This window comes from Phascolarctos cinereus, unplaced genomic scaffold (genome assembly GCF_003287225.1).
Source record: "Phascolarctos cinereus isolate Bilbo 61053 unplaced genomic scaffold, phaCin_HiC Scaffold_1;HRSCAF=81, whole genome shotgun sequence".
NCBI classification, from domain to species: Eukaryota; Metazoa; Chordata; class Mammalia; order Diprotodontia; family Phascolarctidae; genus Phascolarctos; species Phascolarctos cinereus.
Genome location: NW_027555514.1, coordinates 80,512,708 through 80,533,444, shown reverse-complemented (window position 1 = coordinate 80,533,444; position 20,737 = coordinate 80,512,708). Strand labels below are relative to the sequence as shown.

The window sequence follows — 20,737 nt, the reverse complement described above, 5'->3', positions numbered from 1 at the left end:
CAATCTAGATTTGGCTGAGGAGAACTAAGAGAGAGGAGAACTAAGTTAAGGGGAAAGAATGCTTTTAGATCAAACCTTGTGGTTTCCAGCCAGCCAACTTTGAGTTCTGTTGACTTTCAAACCCTGAGATCCAACAAGCCTGAGCTCTTTTCAAACCAGTGATGAACGCTCTACTACTTCCCCAAAGAAAAAACCATAATGAGGCCCACAGATCTTGAGCAAAGGATGTGGCTTTTAGCTGTCGAGTGAATCAAGTCAATTTTGGTTGCAGCAGCTAGCAGACTATTTCCTGAGGTGTCACAGCTTGCCTGCAACACGACGGATGAAATTGCCATATCCTGAGAAGAAAGAGGCTTCACTTTGTAGTTCTTTGGTCGTTTTGCAGTCATGTCTGACTCTTCATGACCCCATTTGGGGGTTTCTTGGCAAAGATCCTAGAGTGGTTGGCTCTCTCCTTCTCCAGCTCATTTTACAGATGAGGAAACTGAGGCAAAGAGGGTGAAGTGACTTGCCCAGGGTCACAAATCTAGTAAGTGTCTGGGGCCAAATTTGAACTCAGGAAGATGAGTTTTCCTGACTTTAGGCCTGGTACTCTATCCATGGCGCCACCTATCCTAGTCTTTATGCTCACTACTGCTACTCACAAAATGTTAGTAAGGGTCCAATGCTTTGTATTTTCAGAAAAAAATGTATAAGATTACTATGCATGTTTAACTCTATTTAAAAGGGTAGGAGGGAGGAAAACAAAAACATTTGTTGCCATGCTAAGTTGTTCAAAGCAACAAGTGTCTACCATAGGATGGAAAACTTGGTTCAATGTGAGAAATAGTGGATAGTGTTTGGGAGTGGAGATAATATAGTTTCAAATTCTAGCGCTGACACTTAATAACTGCGTGACCCTGGGCAATTACTACAACCTGAGTAACTTATCTCCCTTTATAGAATGTAAACTCTTTGAGAACAGGAATCATTTCATTTCTCTCTTTGTACACTTGTTGTCCAATAATGCCTGGTATATAGTAGGTGCTTAATAAAGCCTTGTTGATTGAGCCTCAGTTTCTTCATTTGTAAAATGGAGGTAACAATAGTACCTATTCATATGGTTGTTGGGGGGTGTTTCAAATGAGATAACCTATGTAAAGTGCTTTGAAATTCTCAGAGTGCTATATAAATGTCACTATTATAATTATTATGATCTATACTAAGTCAGTGAATAAACATTTATTAATTGCCTATTACGTGCTAGGCATTGTGCTGGAGATACAAAGAAAAGCGAGTCTCTGCACTGAGGAACGTCATAGTCTAATGGGGAAGATAACGTGCAAACAATTATGTAGAAACAAGCTTTATACAAGATATATTTGAGGTAATCAAAAGAGGGAAGGCATTAGAAATAAGGGGGAATGGGAAAGGCTTCGTGTAGAAGGTGGGGTTTTTGCTGGGACTGGAAGGAAGCCAGGGAAGCAAGGAGGTGGCAATGGGGAAGGGGGAGCATTCCATGCATTGGGGGACAGCCAATGAAAATGTACTATCACTTAGGCAATTAGTTGACTAAATGACAGGAGACAATCCAGTAGAGGGGAGAGAGAGGAGGGGTGATGTCCTTGTGCTTTAAAGAGAGCTCAGCTGCTTCAGAGTATATTTCTGTTTGTCCCTCAGGGGAACCCATTAAGAAACTATTTTCAGAGCAACAAAAATAAAAGCTTTTATTTGTTCATTTGAATATAAAACAGGCGTTATCACAGATGTACAAAGCGTACTGGTGGTTTAACATACAAGAAGGTTTGCTGTCCTTTGCACATAAAAACTTTGTTTGAAACTGTGATTGGCTGAGTATATGAACTGCTCTAACCAGTCACCACACTCTATGAAATAACGCTGCTAACATTCAACTGATAAAAGGGACAGTCTCCCCTTGGGTAAAGTGTCAAGCAGGATTAAATATATATATATATATATATATATATATATATATATATATATATATATATATATATATATATATATATATATATATTCATTTATTTATATATATATATATATAAAATAAACAAGCACCATGAGGAATCTGCTCCTGTTTGATTAGGTCTGTGTGTGTGTTTGTGTGTGTGTGTAAATGTTCATTGTGTACCCTCTCTTTGTGCAAATTGGTTACGTGGTTTTGTCTGACTTCAAAAGCACAAGGTCACAAGACAAACATTTTATACATTCTCATGAATGGTTTATCTACAATACAGTTCCTAATACAGAACAATCCTTCTTTATTGCTGAATCTGGTGGTATCAAAAGGTTGCCTTCCACTTTGCTTTGCACTACGTTGCTCCAAATTCAGTCCTTTATCACTTTTGAGTAGAAAACTCAACACCACAGATGACAGGTTGCAGAAGAGATCCATTATTATTAACTCCTTTCCTGATCGCATTGCAGCATATGTTTCTCTCCTCTCCTTCCCCTCTCCCCAACTCCCAGAGTTGATCTGGTGAAGGCTAAAATGACATTGGAAGGGATGGCTAAATTTGGCCAAAGGGACTGAGGTGGAATTTCACAAGTTACCCTCCCCTACTCCCCACTGGACAATTATGTTTTGCAAATGATCAAAATTGTATTTGAAAATTAGAGCCAACTTTCCCTTAGGACAAGGAGATTGTACGTGTACAATAAGATGTTTCTTATTTTCTTTTTCTTTATAAGGTCTGTTTTTTGACCCTTAGGAAATACAGGACCTCATGTTACATAAGTTCTCAGATTGTGTTTGGAGCATATGTTTAGAAATATTGACACAGCAATGAAGTTCAAAATGGTGATCTAAAAAGCGAATGCCTTGCGGACGTGGGAGGATGCACTGTACATGCAGACAAAAAAATGTGCCTTTTTAAAAAAAAACAACTCAAAATAATCCACCTTGGATTTTGGAAGTCAAACAAAACTTTCTTTTAGCAAAGGGCCCACTACTGAATGCATACTGCAAAGTCAGACGTAGACATTGCCTAAAAGTGTCATTTAAAAAAGAAAAAATAAGGATCTAAATTTTTCCCAGCAACAATCTCAGTCATGCATATCCAGTAACAAGAGAGCTATCACAGGAGCCTATTTGGGACAATTATAAAATAAATCAGTCTTGGGTGGCTGCTGATAGACTCACTTGGTCAGACACAGACAGGCCATCTTGATTTAGAAATGTACTAATGAGCTCTGAAAATTAAAAAAAAAAGGCGGGTGGGGAGAACAGAGGGAGGAAAGGAGAGACTAGAATGGAAGGAGGACCTGAAGATCTATTTATCTATGGGTAGTAAAATGAAGGCAGCTGTGAAGCATGCTGTGTGACTCTTCCCTATAGATGGCCTCTGTTACAGGCTACCAGGGCAGCTCAGCTCCTTGAAGAACTTCCCTTGGTCTAAGAGACCCCTGGAGAAGAGAAACTCACTAGCTCGGTTATAGGCAAGAGGAGAGAAGACCTTTTCTCTAATTCCATTCCCTAAATTTGTCTTGGAGAATGTGCCTACCCACTACAATGGCCATTGGAGGGAGAAATGAGACCAACTTGGTGCAAGTGACCATGGAAAACCATTCCTTATCATATCACAACAATAACAGCAATGGGAAAAAAAAATAAACACACCAACAAAAAATGATAGGGGAAAACCTGTGCAACAGATTCTTGCAGCTAGGAAACAGTGCTACTCGCCAACCTGCCTTCCTAAAGTGTAACAAGTGTAAGCACATGCCAGCACAAATAGAGTTATTGTTACCTCTGTGGCAAAGAAAAAAAAATATTTTAGTGCATGTTTAGCCTTTAAATTCATTCACCATCTTCGAGATGGCAAAAATTTCACTTGCTGGTATCTGGTATCTAGAAGAAACTTTGAGACAGGGTTACTTGGCAATCCATGATTGCTTTCTTCAGAGAAAGTTTGTGTGAGTTAACACTCAATTATCTACAGTAGAGTGGGGGGGAGAGGGACCGGGGACACCATGCAAGTGACAAGTTCTGCATTTTAAACTTTAAAATCTTTTTTGTCCTTAGTGAATTTATATTTCATATATATATATTTGATGTGATACTATCCACGCAAGATAATACAACACTTTTTTATATTAGCAAACATTACAAGACTTTAATATTCTTGAATGTTTTCTCTTTTATACTTCTAAAGAGATCAAAATAAATTAAACGTTTTGTACATAATTACATATGAAGAAGTTAACTTATTTTATCTTTTTAGTTTAGTACAAAGATATCTGTAAGATAATTGCCGAAATACACCTTATTTATAATTTCTTCTTCCTATGCTAACATCAAAGGCCATTTGTTAGCCTTTGTCCTTCGGCACATTTCTGACAAAGAAAGCTGCTAAATTCTAATTGGAAGGTGCTATTTGGAAAGTTTTCGTACCTCAACACGTTTTCCTAAAACAATGGGATCTAAAGATGGCTTCAATTAGTAACAGATCCACGTTGGTAAGATTGATGACACATTAAAACAGTGAAAACAATTCTCTGTCACACTATGTAAAATTGTCTAAAAGAACCCAGTCAGAGGGCAGATTTAAAAAAAATTGCTACTTCAGCTCAACGCAAAAGTACAAAGCCACATTTACGCAGAAAGCACTTATCCAGTAAGCCAAAAAAAAAAGAAAGAAAAAAAAAGAAAAGTTTTAAAATGGGCTTTTCCATCAAACCAAAGGCAGTAATCCCAAAGTCCTTCTGAGCTAAAAATTTAGTGGTAAAGGAAACACGTTTCACATTTTATTCCCTGGCCAATTGTGACTGCTTTGAAAAGTCATCATCATCATCATCCTTATCATCATCACAATAACAGAAACAGTTCCAATCTGATGAGCATTACCCTCGTTTCTCTGCACGTTTTTAGTAGACACTGAGGAAAATGTATACATCTCTAGTAAAGTCCATGGAAGCCAAAGGGACAAGACTACATGTTGTAGGCCACATAAATTGGATCTAGCTGGTCTGCCAAAAATCCATCTCGTAGGTGCATACGCTGCTTTTCTCCACGGGAGTTGATAGGAATGACACCAATGTCCACCACCACCACCACGCCTACAATCAGGTAATGTTCCTCTAGAACCACATTCGTGACTAAGGGAACCAGGTCCAAGGCTTCTTGTTCTGAGCCATCCAACTCAACCACAACGACCAGTAAGTTTGTCCAAGTAAACACGGCACTAGGAGGAAAGAAGACAAATCATTAGTGTGGTAGACAGGGGAGGGTTAAAAAAATTCTATAATCATAAATATATACATATTACTTAAATACATAATAGATACCTTTTGGTTTTTGTCACTGCCATTTCCTGTCATGCCACCCCCACCTCTCCCCACTGAACCCTTCCTAGTAACAAAATAAATAGTTAAGTACAACCAACAAAGTGACCCCATCTGAGAGCATTTATGACATTTCTCCCCCATATTTTATCTTCCCACTCCCCCCCCATGCTTCTAAAAGGAGGAGAATCTACTCCGTCATCTGTTCTTCCAGACTAAGATTAGTTACTGTAATTAATCCAAGTTCAGCTGCCTTTTAATGGTCTTTCAAATTATGTGATGGTAGTAACATTTTTCTCCTTATTCTGCATTCTTCACTTTCCAATTCATGCGTCCCTGTTGTTTCCATAGATTCCATATGTGTGTGTGTGTGTGTATGTGTATATGTATATGTGTGTGTGTGTGTGTGTGTGTGTGTGTGTGTGTGTGTGTGTGTGTGTGATTTTTAGTGAGGCAGTTGGGGTTAAGTGACTTGTCCAGAGTCACACAGCTAGGAAGTATTATGTGTCTGAGGCTGGATTTGAACTCAGGTCCTCCTGACTCCAGGGCCGGTATTCTATCCACCGTGCCACCTAGTTGCCCCCTATAACTTCCTCATATTTAAAATTTTTCTTATAGCAGAGTTAACATTTCATTTACATTTATATGCCACAGTTTGTTCAGCCATTCACTTCCCAATCCACGGGCACCTACTTTTTTTTTCCCTACAGCTAAAGAAGTCTGTTATGAATACTCTGTCTTTGACTTCCTTGGTGGGTATAGATGCCAGTATATAGGTCACTGGGTTAGAGAGTATGAACAGTTGAGCAATTTTATTTTAGTTTTTGGCATAAATCAAAGGTAATTTATACTAGCAGTGGGGGAGATCAAGAAAGGCTTCACATGGCGCTTGAGGTGACTTTTGAAGGAAATATAAGCCAAAATAAGCCAAGCTGGTCATCGGCAAAAAACACGAAATCCATTATCCAGCTTGGTGGCCTTCTAGAGCCACAAGCCACAGACTTGCCTCCTTGCCACACGATGAGGCATCAGAACAGGATTTTTTATTAGGCAATACTAATAACAATGTCCTGTGCTTAAGTAGCACTTAGAGATGTAGTGTGGTATAGTGTGACCCTGGGCAAGTCACTTAACCTTTCTGAGCTTCAGGCAGTTAATGTTCTAGGATTAAGCTAGAGGCTAGTTTTGTTCTTCTTTCGTGGAAAGAATTTTCACATTAAATCAATCTCTACAATACTTCTTAGCCTGTTGTTCACAGGCCCCCAATGAATCTGGATAGATTTCAGGGGATCTATGTACTTAAATGTGAAAAAAAAATTACATCTTTATTTTATGTGTATGTGTGTGTGTCTGTATTTAGTTAACATTTATGTAGTGATTTAAGGTTTGCAATTGTTCAATCCTGTCTGACTCTTCATGACCCCATTTGGGGTTTTCTTGGCTTAGATACTGGAGTGGTCTACCATTTTCTTCTCCAGCTCATTTTACAGATGAGGAACTGAGGCAAACAGGGTGAAGTGAGTTTCCCAGGGTCCATAGGTAGTAAGGGTCTAAGGTCACATTTGAACTCAGGAAGAGGAATCTTCCTTTTTTTTTGTTTTTTGTTTTTTTGGTTGGGCAATGGGAGTTAAGTGACTTGCCCAGGGTCACACAGATAGTTTCTGAGTCAGGATTTGGACTCAGGTCTTCTTGACTCCAGGTCCAGCATTCTATTCAGGGTACCACCTAGCTATCTGGTTTCCTTTAAAACCCTATTTATTTTACAAATTTCAAAACATTATTATTCTGGGAAAAAGTCCATAGGCTTCAACAGACTGCTAAAGGAGACCTGGTCCTCCCAAAAGTTTAAGGACCTCTGCTACAACAATTTTACAAAGCATTTCCACACTGTCTCACTTGAGCTTCATGGCAGTGTGAACACTGTTATACCACTTTATAGAAAAAAAAAGGGCTCGAGAGAAAAGACCAGAGACTTGTTCAAAGTTCCAACATCAATCTTCAGGGTCAGAGCCAGGTCCCTCCTGATTATGTGCCCACTATATCACCTCTCCCTGGAGGTCTTCAAACAATGGCTGGATGACCACTTATCTGGGAGGCTCCAGAAATGGCGCCCAAGAACCTTTCCAACTGCCATGACAGTGGTAATGTCCAAAATGGTGGAGCAGTCCAGAGGACTCCCATAAAACCTGAATTCACTAGGATCTGAGCCATCTGAGTCCAAAAATAAGCTGACTTAGCCCTATGTTTCCTTCCCAAATGAGATCATCTTGCAAAGTACAGCTTGAGAAAATGAAATTACTAAACCCTGAAATATAGCAATTTATAATGAGCAGTATTAATTATCATCTTTCTTTTTTTTTCCCCCAACCAATATAAAACTTAGTCATAAAAATCTGCTCCAGGTTGACGCTTTGCTGACTTAGTTTGAAGGAAGATGGATATCTTGTTCTGCATTTTAATGGGGAAAAATGCTCTGGTTAAGCAACATTCTCTAAAGCAGTGCTTTTTAAATTGTGGGTCAGGACCCCATATGGGGTCAAGAAAAATTTGGCAACAGTAAAAGTTTTCTGAATGCGCAACAACCAAAAATTAATTCAAAATCAAAGGCGTAATGAATCAGAGGCAGTTCTGGCAACTCTTTCCCATGTTACATCATGCAACTTCATTGCAGCATTACGTTTTTTTTAATTAAACATTTATACATTTATTTATTTTTAGTTTTCAACATTCACTTCCACAAGATTTTGAGTTCCAAATTTTCTCCCCATCTCACCCCTCCCCCAACCCCAAGATGGTGTGCATTCTGAATACCCCTTCCCCTAATCTGCCTTCCCTTCTATAACCACCCTCCCTTCTTTTATCTCCTTCCCCTTCTATTTTCCTATAGGGCAGGATAGATTTCTATACCCCATTGCCTGTATGTTATTTCCCAGTTGCTTGCGAAAACAATTTTCAACATTTGTTTTTAAAACTTTGAGTTCTAAATTTTCTCCCTTCCTCCCTCCCCACTCACCCTCACTGAGAAGGCAAGCAACTCGATACAGGTTATACTTGTATAATCATGCAAAACACTTCCATAGTAGTCATGTTGTGCAAAACTAACATATTTCCCTTTATCCTATCCCACCCTCCCCCTAGCTCCTCCTGTTTATTTTATTCTTTTCCTGTCCCTCCTCAGAAGTATTTGCTTCTGATTACCTCCTCCCTCAATCTGTCCTCCCTTCTATCATCCCCCCCCCATCTCTTATCCCCTTCTCTATTTTCTTGTAGGGTAAGATAGATTCCCATACACAATTGAGTGTGTATGTTATTCCCTCCTTAAGCCAAATCTGATAAGAATAAGATTTATTCATTCTCTCTCACCTTCCTCCACTTCCCCTCCACTGTAAAAGCCTTTTCTTGTCTGTTTTATGTGAGATAATTTACCCCATTCTACCTCTCTTTTTCTCCTTCTCCCAGTATAATCCTCTCTCACCCCTTAATTTTAATTTCTAGATATCATCCCTTCATATTCAACATGGCTCTGTTCCATCTATCTGTCTGTCTATCTATTATCCATCCATCCATCCATTCCCTTAATGTAGAAGCTGCTAAATCTCATGTTATCCTGATTGTGTTTCCATAATACTTGAATTGTTTCTTTCTGGCTGCTTGCAGTATTTTCTCCTTGACCTGGGTACAATATTTGGCTTGATTTTGGCTACATATTCCAAGGAGTTTTCCTTTGGTGATCTCTTTCAGGAGGTGATTGGTGGACTCTTTCTGTTTCTATTTTGCCCTCTGGTTCTAATATATCAGGGCAGTTTTCCTTGATAATTTCTTGAAAGATAATGTCTAGCCTCTTTTTTTGATCATGGCTTTCAGGTAGTCCAATAATTTTAAATGATCTCTTCTGGACCTATTTTCCAGGTCAGATGTTTTTCCAATGAGATATTTCACATTGTCTTCTATTTTTTCATTCTTTTGGTTTTGTTTTACAATTTCTTGATTTCTCATAAACTCATTAGCTTCCAATTGCTCCTTTCTAATTTATTTACTTATTTAGGCAATTGGGGTTAAGTGACTTGCCCAGGGTCACACAGCTAGTAAGTGTTAAGTGTTTGGTCTGAGGCCAGATTTGAATTCAGTCCTCCTTACTTCAGGGCCAATGCTCTATCCACTGTGCCACCTAGCTGTACCTCCATTCTAATTTTTAAGGAAGTATTTTCTTCAGTGAACTTTTGGACTTCCTTTTCCATTTGGCCAATTCTGCTTTTTAAGGTATTCTTCTCCTGATTGGCTTTTTGGACTTCTTTTGCCATTTGGATTAGTCCATTTTTTTTAAGGTGCTATTTTCTTCAGTATTTTTTTTAAGGTCTCCTTTAGCAAGCTGTTAACTTGTTTTTCATGATTTTCTTGCATCACTCATTTCTCTTCCCAATTTTTCCTCTACTTCTCTTGCTTCTCAAAATAGTTTTTGAACTCTTCCATAGCCAGGGATTGATTCATATTTTTCTTGGAGGCTTTGGATGTAGGAGCTTTGACTTGGTTGTCTTCTTCTGGTTGCATGTTTTGATTTTCTTTGTCACCAAAGTAAGATTGTATGGTCTGACTTTTTTTGCACTGTTTGTTCATTTCCCCAGCCAATTACTTGAGTTTTAAACTCTTTGTTAAGGTAGGGGTCTGCTTCCAGTGTGGAGAATGTACTGTCCCAAGCTTCGGGGGTTTTGTGCAGCTGTTTTCAGAGATACTTCTAGGGACCTGTAAATTTTCATTTCTTACAAGGTGGTATGATCAAGGGCCAGGTGTTTACTCTTTTCCTGGCCTGGGCTCTGGTCTGTGAGTGACCACAAGCACTTTTTCTGCCCTGGAACTGTGAGGAGGATTCCTTCTTCACTGCTGCCACAAGCTCTATCATGCTAGGGCTCCTCCTCTCCCCAGGACCGCCACCTAGAACTGTGACCCAGATCCCAGCACAGGCAAAGCAAGAGAATCCTGCCTCAGGAGCAGCAAAGAGATTCCTGCAATCCCCCTCAGATCAGCCACTTGATTCCCTTTTGTCTGTGGGCTGAGAACTCTGGAAGCAGCCTCCACCCTGGGGCTGCACAGGGACTAAGGCTGGGACTGAGTTCCTCTCTCACCTGGGTCAGACAGAACTTTCCCACTGACCTTCTAAGTTGTGTTGGGTGTTTGTGGGTTGAGAAGTCTGGAAACCACCACAGCTCTCTGTGATTCAGTCCCCTGAGGGCTGCTCCAGGTTTGCCGAGGCCTGGTCTTTGGCCCATGCTACACTGTGCTATTCTCCCAGCCTGGTACAATAGACCTTTCCAATCAACCATCCAGACTGTCTTGGGCTAGAAATTTATTTCACTGTCTTTTTGTGGGTTCTGCTCCTCTAGAATTTGTTTATAACCATTTTTATAGGTATTTTGAGGGGTATGGGGGACAGCCTAAGCAAGTCACTGATTTTATTCCACCATCTTGGCTCTGCGCCTCAAAGCATTAGTTCTGAATGCAACTGGCACTTTGAATGCCCTCAGACCATGCAACTCCCACTGAACCTACCCAAATTAAAAGGGGTCATGAGGAGGAAAAGTTTAAGAAGCTCTGCTCCAAAGTATGGCCCCAAAAGGAGAGTCACTAGATGCAAGGATCTTCTAATTCTTTACCATTACAACTGAAAAGTTAGCAGACTGCACAGAATTTGCAAGTAAATGAGGACACAAAGGATATTAATTAATTTTAGGAGTAAAATAATCACAAATATCCATGTTATGGAGATGTAGCGTGGTGTAGTGGGATGGATAACTGACTCATGAATCAAGATAACCTGGGTTCAAGAGAGCCATACTGACTTCTATTCTCTGTGTTTCAGAGACTCTCAAGTTGTAGGGAGGGTACTGAGTAGCGTCACTGGAGAGATTTTCTCCTCCTAGGAAGAAACATTGTCCAGTCCCTACCAAACTTATACAAAAAACTATCCCTCAAGATCAGAAAGCACTTCCCTACCTTTCAGGATTGTTGGCTGATGTGAGGGTCTAGTGAGATAACACATGTAAAACACTTTGCAAACCTTAAATCTCTACATTAAAAACTAGCTCTCTTCACTATTAGACTGAATAATGAACACAAGGGAGGCTGTTGGGGTGAGAATATTGGGTTTTCTTCCTCAGAGCTAATATATTCCTCTTGGCACCACTGCCTCTAAGCAGAAATGAGAGGGATGGGCACAGTGTGGCCCAAAGTCTACACACGTAGGAGATGGATGGGAAAAAAGGACAGAGCTTTCTCAGTGGTGGGTGACGGCCCTGAGTGCTCAGGTATTTGATGTTCACAGAGGAACCAAGTAAACTATCAATCATCCAGCATTTTTTTTTAGCACCTACTATGTGCTAAGCATCTTCCAAAGCTCTGAGAATGCAAAGACAAAAGCCAACAGTCCCTCTCCCAGGAAGCTGCATTCTAAATGGTAGGGCAATATGTGTGCGTGAGTGTGTGTGTGCACGTGCATGTGTGCAAGACAAAACATATACAAGGCAACTTAGGTGGCGAAAAGCACTAGCAGCTGGAGGGGTAGGGATGGTATGTTGACCTTAAAGGTCTCATTTTCAAAGGAGTGGGAGGATGGGAGAGAAATAAAACACATTTTTCATAATCTGTTTACTGACTGACAATCTTAAAGCAGACCAGGTATTCATTTATACCTGGGCTTTTTTTTTTGGTGAGGCATTCAGAGTTAAGTGACTTGCCCAGGGTCACACAGCTAGTAAGTGTCAAGTGTCTGGGGCCAGATTTGAATGCAAGTGCTCCTGACTCGAGGGCCAGTTCTCTATTCACTATGCCACCTAGCTGCCCCATACCTGGGCTTTTCATGAAGCCAGAGGGGGTTCCTGCTCAGACAAAAACCTGAGAACCTTTCCAACTGCCATGACAGTGGTAAATGTCCAAAATGGTGGAGCAGTCCAGAGGACTCCTACAAAACCTGAATTCACTTGGATCTGGGCCACCTGAGTCCAAAATAAAAAAAGATGACTTATCCCTATGTTTCCTTCCCAAATGAGATCACCTGCAAAGTATAGCTTGAGAAAATCAAATTACAAGCTCTCTGCTTCTTGGCTGTATCTTTACAAAGGAAAAAAGGAAACTGACAAAATTATACAAATTAAAAAAATATCTGGCTGATGATGAAAAAGGGATTTGATTGGCTGGAATCATTCTCTGGATTGTTTTATGAAAGTCTGAGGCCTCCCTGTCTTCCTCACCCAGCCCCTTGCCAGTATAATAACCTCCCATTTACACTGTGTATCTCTTGTATGTACATAGTAATTTGAATATTGTCTCCCCCACTAGAATGTAAGCTCCTTGATGACAGGGATCAAGTGTTTCTCCAACACTTAGCATTAGGAATAACTCCCAGTAAGTGTTTAATATTCATTATTTATATTAATAATTATTAATTAATAACATAATTAATATTAATAAATAGTATTATTGACTGACTGATAATACGTTGAAAGTGCATGCTCAGAGGTGAGCTGGGTGTGTCAGGGATAGTCTAGATTTCTCAACTCCAGTCATCAGCTGAAAAGGTTGTTGATCCTTCATTTTTAAAAAGGACCAACATATCACCAAGTGATGTCCTGAAGTGTGTGCGAATTTTGACCTCAGAGTCAAAGGCCTAGTTAGAAGAGGGCAAGAAGGGGTTAGGGTTCAGTTTGCTGGGGTTTTCCCAGTTATTGGCTGAGGGTGGAGGTGGAGAGAAGAAAGCCTCTTCTCCTACTCTGCCCCTCAAGGCCTCAGATTTATTCTGAAAAGAGATCAGGATGAATCTTCTAGAACCTTATGTTCGAGGTATGTATCTACACTCTCCCAAAGATGAATCTCTGTAGGTCAGCAACAATCAGTTATTTCTACACTTAACCTTGGAAATCATGGCATAGAATTCAATAACTTGACCGTACGGATGCCCTATACCAGACAGGCAGAGCTCATGGAGGAATTAGGTGCTGTTGTAAAAACTGGATAGAAACACATGGAGGAAGATAATATATTCAAGTTGAAAATATTTTCTTAGAAACACAAAAAAAGGAAATTAGTGACTAGACTGACATCTAATGGGTTTTTTAAAACAAGAGAGAACCTGAGTCTAGCAGGGAGAAGAATACTTTGACAATGAGGGGGATTTTCTTTCAGGGTTTTCTTTTTGAGATGAGTGGGCTTACACAGTTTACTCTGCAAACTCCAGCTACTGTGACCTGCCAAACACATACTTGGTGACTGAACTGTGAATGGTGATGAACACAAGGACACCCACTGTAAATCCACGGGCTCAAAAGAAGCCGTTAGTACTCCTTGGTGCGATGTCCTCAAGAATAAGAAATGACTTAAGGAGGGATGCCAGAATTTTCCCATTGGGTGGTTTTGTTTGTTTTTCCCTACACCTCCCTACAAGGAGGTGCCTGTGCTTTGGAGGCCAAACTTACTAAATCCCTGCCCCAGGTGAGAGGCTTGGGGGTCCCTGCTCCCTGCCAATCAGTCAGTCAACAAGCATTTATTAAGAGTTTACTCCATGCCAGGTCTGATGCTAAGCACGGAGGACACAAAGAAAGGCAAAAATATGGTCCTTGATCTTAAGGGGCCAGGTACATACAGGAAATGTGCAGGGGAGGTGGAAGGGAACTTTGGAGGGATGGCACAATCGTGAAGGGAGAGTAGGCTTTCCTGGTCTTGCAAAAGTGGGACTCCCTCAGACACTTGATACTCACGAGCTGTGCGACCCTAGGCAAGTCATTTAACCTCGATTGCCTTGCCAAAAAAAAAAAGAAAGAGACTCTAACTGAAACCTGAAGGAACCCAGGGAAATTAAGAAGGAAGCAGGGAGAACCTTTCAAACAAGGGGGACACACATTTAGAGTGTCTTGTTCGAGGAAGGGGAAGGAGGCCAGTGTCACTGGGTTGTAACACATGTAGAGGAAAGTACCATAGAGAAAGACTGGAACAGGAAGAAGAGGCCAGGTTGGGAAGCCAAACAGAGTATTTTACATTTGATCCTGGAGCTAATACTAAAGGATCTAGGGGGAGGAAGAAATCCCTAATTAAACTGAATCCCTCATTTAATCATCGGGCTCTAATATGATGTCCCTGGGCTGGAAAAGTTAGCTGCATGGGGAAATCCACCAAACTTGGCTGACCTAGCTCTTAACCTGCTGTATACTACTTAATCACATTGGTGAGCATGGAGTACAGATGCAAATATTAAAAAAGCAGCTGCTCAGTCATCCACCATGGCTATTACTATTTATGAAGTGCCACTAGCATACACGGCACTTTACAGCAGATTAAATGGACTAGAGATAGACCAAAGCCCCAGCCTCTGGGGAAGGTAAATATTTAAAGCACTTAACTGGGCCAAGGCCCCATTATGGACTTGTAACCTGTTAAGCTGCTTTACTGCACACACAATAACAGGGAGCATCCAAAATAGGTACTTGGTTTTTTGTTTGTTTTTTTGCAGGGCATAAGGGGATCCTTGGTCACGTTCAGCTAACCCTTCCTTTGCAATTACCTCCAGCAAAACTTTGACATCATGTTCTCCCCTCCCCCACATTCAACATTTTCCCACATAACCTAAAAGACCCCAGGTGACAGCTCATATATATTTTTTTAAATCCTCTGTATCATGTTTTTCTAAAGCCAAAAACCTCCCTCCAAAACCTAACAAAACTTGGCCTCCTGGAAGACGTTACCAAGAAGTTTTACTGTAATAAAAAATAAAATTAGTTCCAGGTAAAACATGATATATTAACTTTGAGCTGGGAATGCTTTTTTATTGTTAAGTTATTAACCCCAAGAAAAATAAAGGTTTATAATTGAAGGCCCAGCAAGACTTCCCCAGTCATTCTATTAAGGCTCACTTCCACCAGTGTTTTACAATGTTTGCTTCGGCCATTTGGAAAACTGCTCATAATCACTAATGATTAGAGAAAAGGCAATGAAAACAACTCTGAGGGATGACCTTGTATCCATCAAAGTAGCAGAGATAGCAAAGGGTAGAAAATTTCAGTGTCCATGGGGTGTCAGCAAAACAAAGACACTAAATCAAGGAGGGGGAAAACTATGAATTGGTCCAACAGTTATAGAAAATAATTGGAAATTATCAAAGGAATGTTACTAAATGGCTAATGCCCTTTGATCCAAAGGTCCCACTATTGGATTAATACCCCAGTTTATCAATGAAAGAGGACCCTGATGTATCAAAATATTAATAAGCAGTGATATTTGTAATAGCAAAGGGGTGAAAAGAGGAGTGGTTGAGATTGTGGCAGGAGAATGTCATGAGATTCAAGGTGCTCCAAAAGCTTGTAATAACTTAAAACTGCTCTAAGTCTTTTGGGACACCCTGTATTACTGGGTTGTAAGGAATAAGGAACAGGAAGGATTCAGAGATGCATGGTAAGACTTGAATGAACTGACACTGAATGAAGAAACTAGAACCAAGAAAACATTTACCATAATGAAAATGAAGAGAACTTAAAAAAAAACCAAACAGCTTTAGGTTGAATAGAATGGATAGTGCAAGCTCCAAATTATTAAAGTTAAGGCACCCATCCTTTCTGTCCAAAGTAAACAATGAAAATGAAAAATGGCATAGACTATTAGTTGGTTTTCCTTAACTGTTTTTTTTTTTTAATGGACCTGTGCTTTCTTTAGTGCAGGGAAAACCAAAGAAATTTGGTGAGGAAATCCTAACCATTTGGCGAGGACTTTCTTTTATCCAACAAGGCCGATCACCTACCTCTTTACAATTTATAGCCTCACAGAGCTACCTGGGGGAACACTGAGGGATTAAGTGACTTACCCAGGATCACACAGTGTGTGTGTGTGTGTGTGTGTGTGTGTGTGTGTGAAGCTGGACAGGAACCGAGGCCTTCCTGACTCCTAAGGTCAGCTCTCCACTATGCTGTCCCTCTGGAGCTTGTGCCATAGTGCTGACCTTTAATGGATCCAAACTGAGGTCACTGCTTGATCCCCTACCCAGCCCCACTCTAATAGCTTTGTCTGAGAAGATAAGCAGAAGCTTGTTTCTTGGGAATAACTGTATCTGGTATCTATATGGCAGCTAGAGGGTTTGCATTTTCTCATTTGCTCATCCTAACAATACTATGAAGTTGGTAATGCCATCCCTATTTTACATTTGAGGATACTGAGATGCAGGGAGTTTCAATTGCCTAGGGTCAAATGCTGCTTGTGAGTCTGAGGTGGGACTGGAATCTGGGGCTCCCTTTTCTGTGAAGAGAAGAAATTCTGCCACTGGGATGAATAGTCTGGCATGTAAGAACATTCTACCATCTTGAGGGGAAAAATGTTTTCATTATAGTTCATAATAATGCAAGCTCCAAGCTCCACACTTTGCTACTTACCATTCTGTGACACTCTTATGGGCTCTGATTACTGATGTCTCAATATCAATTGGATGATACCTCATTCCCCGCAACTCCATAGCTTCATCTAATGCACCCACAACGTAGAGGGCATCGTGACGCTCTGTTTTATGAACCAGGAGGAGAAAAGAAGCAGATGTATGTCATCAAGATTACACAGTCCAATTTGCTTTTTTTTTCTATTGTTTAAAAAAATTTTTTTTAAGGAACAAAACAAGCATTTCCATAATGTAGCATATTAAAAAAAGATGATTGTACATGAAACTGCAAATCTACTGCGCATAACTTGCTATTCCTTTCAAATATACATTATCGTGTAAATTTCTCCCCCCCCACTCTACCAATAGCTCCTATTAGACACAAATAGGTGTGTGTATATAAAATTATTCCGCACATACTTCTATTTATCAGTTCTTTCTTTAGAGGCAGGTAGAGTCTTTCTTCATATGCCCTTTAGAGTTAATTTGGGTAAAATGTTTAAAAACTAAATCTGAATTAATTCTTTACTAGATTGGGAGTGTTGCTTTCTCTAATAAAAAGGAAACAACCACCAGTTGGGATTCCTAATAGGAGAGGGCTTTTACAGGGCACAGGAAAGCAACAGGAATGATAAAAGAACCACAGATTTAAAAGGGCTGTTCGAGGTCACGGCACCTAAACTTTCCATTTTATATGAAGAAGATGAGGGCCAGAGAGATGTGACCTGCTGAAGGTCACACAGCTAATCAATGGCAGAATCCGGATTTGAAAGCAGGTCCCCTGATTCCAAATCGGATGCTCTATGCTATGAAATCCTTTCATTGAAGATGCCTTGAATTTGTCAGGCTTTGTACTACCACTACTTTCAGCATCTTCTTCCCCCTCCCCCCAAGAATGCTGATCTTTACTCAAGTCAAATTTCCTCTTATGATTTCAGGGCTGAGAGAGGAAGGATCATATTCATTTCTTTCTGCACCTGTTGCTACACACTACCAAATCCCTGATGGGTGCTTAGTGTGTTTTTTTTTTCCCCTCCTTCTTCTTCTTCTGATGAGTCCAAGGAACCTTGGCAATTATTCGGCTTAACACCAAACATTTTTTCACATGAGGAAATGGAGGCTGAAAAAAGAGCAGGTGACTTCAAAGTCACAGGGCTGGTTAATGACAGGATCAGGACAATGAAGCAGGTCTCCTGATTTCCTGTCTGGTAATCTACCATGTTGTGCCCAGATTCCATTTAACTCGGGAGACACTGTACTTTGAGGGCTCACATTGAGGGATTTATTCTCAGCTCACTTAGGAATAACAAAACAATGTCCTATGTGCTTCTTTGAAAGTGAGGAAATATATCCTTGATCTTGTAAGTGTTAAGTGAAAGCCTCCCTTTGAAAAATGACCAACTAACAACTAAAATGAAAGAGAAGTACATGCATTTATACAGTTGTCTACTGCATGCCAGGCACTGGGCTAACCACTTTAAAAAATATTATCTCGTTTGATCTTCGCAATAACCTTGCGAGGTAGGTGCTTTTATGATCCCCATTTTATAGTTGAGGAAACTGAGGCAAACAGAAATTAAGTGACTTGCACCAGGGTCACACAGCTAGTAAGTATCTGAGGCTGGATTTGAACTAGAGTCTTCCAAACTCCAGACCCAGGACTCTATCCATCATGCCACCAGCATCCTCTAGGAAAACAAATCTTTCCTAGGTTAACATAGGATAATAAGAATAGAAGACTTCAGACATACATGGTTATTAATATCCTTCTACATTCCTGTGGAGGGATGGTACAGCCCTCGTATTCTTTGGACATCATGGTAAGGAAAGGGGATCCTAAAACATAGGCTTAGTGACCCAGTATCAAGGAACTATGTTGGGAATGCCATTCAGCTTTGAGTCAATGTGCAGTTTCTCAACTCTGTTTCTATTTGTAAATTTGATTTTTTTTATAGGAATCCTAAATAACTCGTTGAAACCCAAATAGTTTATGTATCTTCAGAACTCCCAATGTAATTTGTTGGTTGAATCAAGGACTCTGTAAGTGTGTTTATTCAGCTCCCATTAAGTTTTTAGTGCCATGTTAATGTCTTAATGTCAGGAAACGAAACTAAACACTTTTTCCTAACAGAGATGAAAAAATACCCAGGTATCACAACTGTCTCAACAATTTGAGTGGTTTGGGTGTTAATGAGACATGTAGATAACTATATGCTTCAGCTCATTTACAAGCCAGAATGGCTTTCTATCTGGCCGATTTGTCTTATAAAGCTGTCTCTTCCTCTCTCAAAATCACATTTTTCACATTTCTAGAAAAACAAACTGGGGAAAAAACTCTGGTAAGTCTGATTCCATCCACTAGGGGGCAGTAGGACACCCTCCCTTAAGCTGTGGCTGGAGAACAGCGTCTTATATACTAGAGCAGTCAGATTTTAGGAAGATGGTCCTGCCAGGGCTGGGTATGGGACATTTTCCCCGGGCGAAGATGACAAGCTGAATTACCCTGAGGAAGGAGCAGAGCCAAACAGGACCTCAGTTACTGTCCTGTGGGAACGTAAGGGCCAGTTTCTATTTTAGGCAGGCATCTGGGGGGAGAGGTTGGGAAATGGGTCCAGAATTAGCAAGAAGGCCATCCACCAGGAGCCTTTTTAATGCAGAGTTTTGGAAACATTCAAGTCCTTAAGCAGATGCTTCTAAGTTCGTTAAATAGCTTAAGTGCCCTCATTAGTTTTAAACGGAGTGTGCCTTCTTGCAAACAAGGCTGAGGTTTACACCCAGTGTTGTACTGCATAACATCGGTGAACTCCTAAAAGGGCACAGCTGTCTTCTACAGGAATTCTTCATGTTTTGCAAATCTGGTTACTTTTTTTGCGCTCTCTCAAAGGTCTTTTGCAGTCTATTCATCGTGGGCCACCCAAAGGGGCAAATGGGCAGGTACTCATTGATGCGTGGGACCAGCTCTTTTTTTTTTTTGAGCTGGGATCGAGTCCAAAGGAAGGTTGGAAAAGTAGAGGTCTGATATACTTGGGAAATAATAAAAGGGCCAGCTGCTGGGCAATGTGTCTTTTCTGTTCTGAGGAAGCTGTCTGAACTGGACTCATAATGAAAATGCTCACCTCCATTGGCATCTGTAAGTTCAGTTCTCCTCAGGAATCCCAAATAGCCTGTTCGAGCCCAAATAGTCTGTGTGTCTCCAAAACTTAATCTTGAATTAAAATGATCTGACTGAAGGGATTCATCTCCATAAATAGTAAAGTAGCCACTGGCATTGTGAGCGCTGTGAACCCAGATCTGTTTAAGCAAAACACAACAAAACATAAAATTGACCAGAGCTTTATTCAAATGACCTAGGCAGGTATCTTATGAGAACTGTTCACTATTTAAAAAAAATTCTAATTAAATATTTACTTGGATTGAGAAAGGCTGATTCATTAATCTCATTCTAGGCTTTGGGGGATATTATAATATGTAAAGCTTCCTGCAATAAAAGTATTGCTCATCTTATTGGCTAAATTCTTCCCCAAAGGTCCCTCCCTATAGGAGTTTAAGAAAATATAAGTGGACAAAAGCATATTCAGAGGTATCCTAGTGTGATTGCTAATTTTGTTTTATCAAAGTGGGATTTTTCACTGTATTCAGATCCCTTACATAATTAACTTCTGTGTCCACTCGTGGCTGATAATGGAATCATTTTTGCAAGCAGAAACCAATTCTTGATGTGGATTTCTTTGTTATAGATGGTCTCAAGGAGTGCAAATATTCTGGATGGCCTAATAGACCATCCTGCTCCTACCACTCTAACATGCTGTACTGAGGCTTCTCAGTATGGTGGTACATGAAAGAGAAAGACTCAGGACTAGGTAAGTGTCCCCAGACTTCCCAAGACACTGAATAAATCAGACAGAGGGGTCAGGAGGAATCCTGGGCTCTTGCTGCTGGAGGGTCTATTAGGGTGATTTCCTGTTTATCCCACTGCCACTTTCAAAGGGATCTCTTTTTCCATTTTTTTTTTTTTTGCATATGCTTACATGTTATTTCTCCCTATAGAGTGTTACC

General features: G+C 40.3%; 1 protein-coding gene across 4 annotated transcripts in view; it reads right to left on the bottom strand.

The window, feature by feature from the left end:
- Window positions 1-1,679: 1,679 nt before the first annotated feature.
- Window positions 1,680-20,737, bottom strand: part of DIP2C (disco interacting protein 2 homolog C) — a 592,419-nt gene continuing 573,361 nt past the window's right edge. For all 4 annotated transcript variants that reach the window (XM_020990358.2, XM_078152493.1, XM_078152501.1 and 1 more), the window contains 3 exons: window positions 19,798-19,972; window positions 16,683-16,806; window positions 1,680-5,183 (listed from right to left, as the gene is read on the bottom strand). In XM_020990358.2, the coding sequence (XP_020846017.1) occupies window positions 4,931-5,183; window positions 16,683-16,806; window positions 19,798-19,972 (552 nt within the window). In that variant the 3' untranslated portion in view covers window positions 1,680-4,930. The remainder of the gene's footprint in view (window positions 5,184-16,682; window positions 16,807-19,797; window positions 19,973-20,737) is intronic.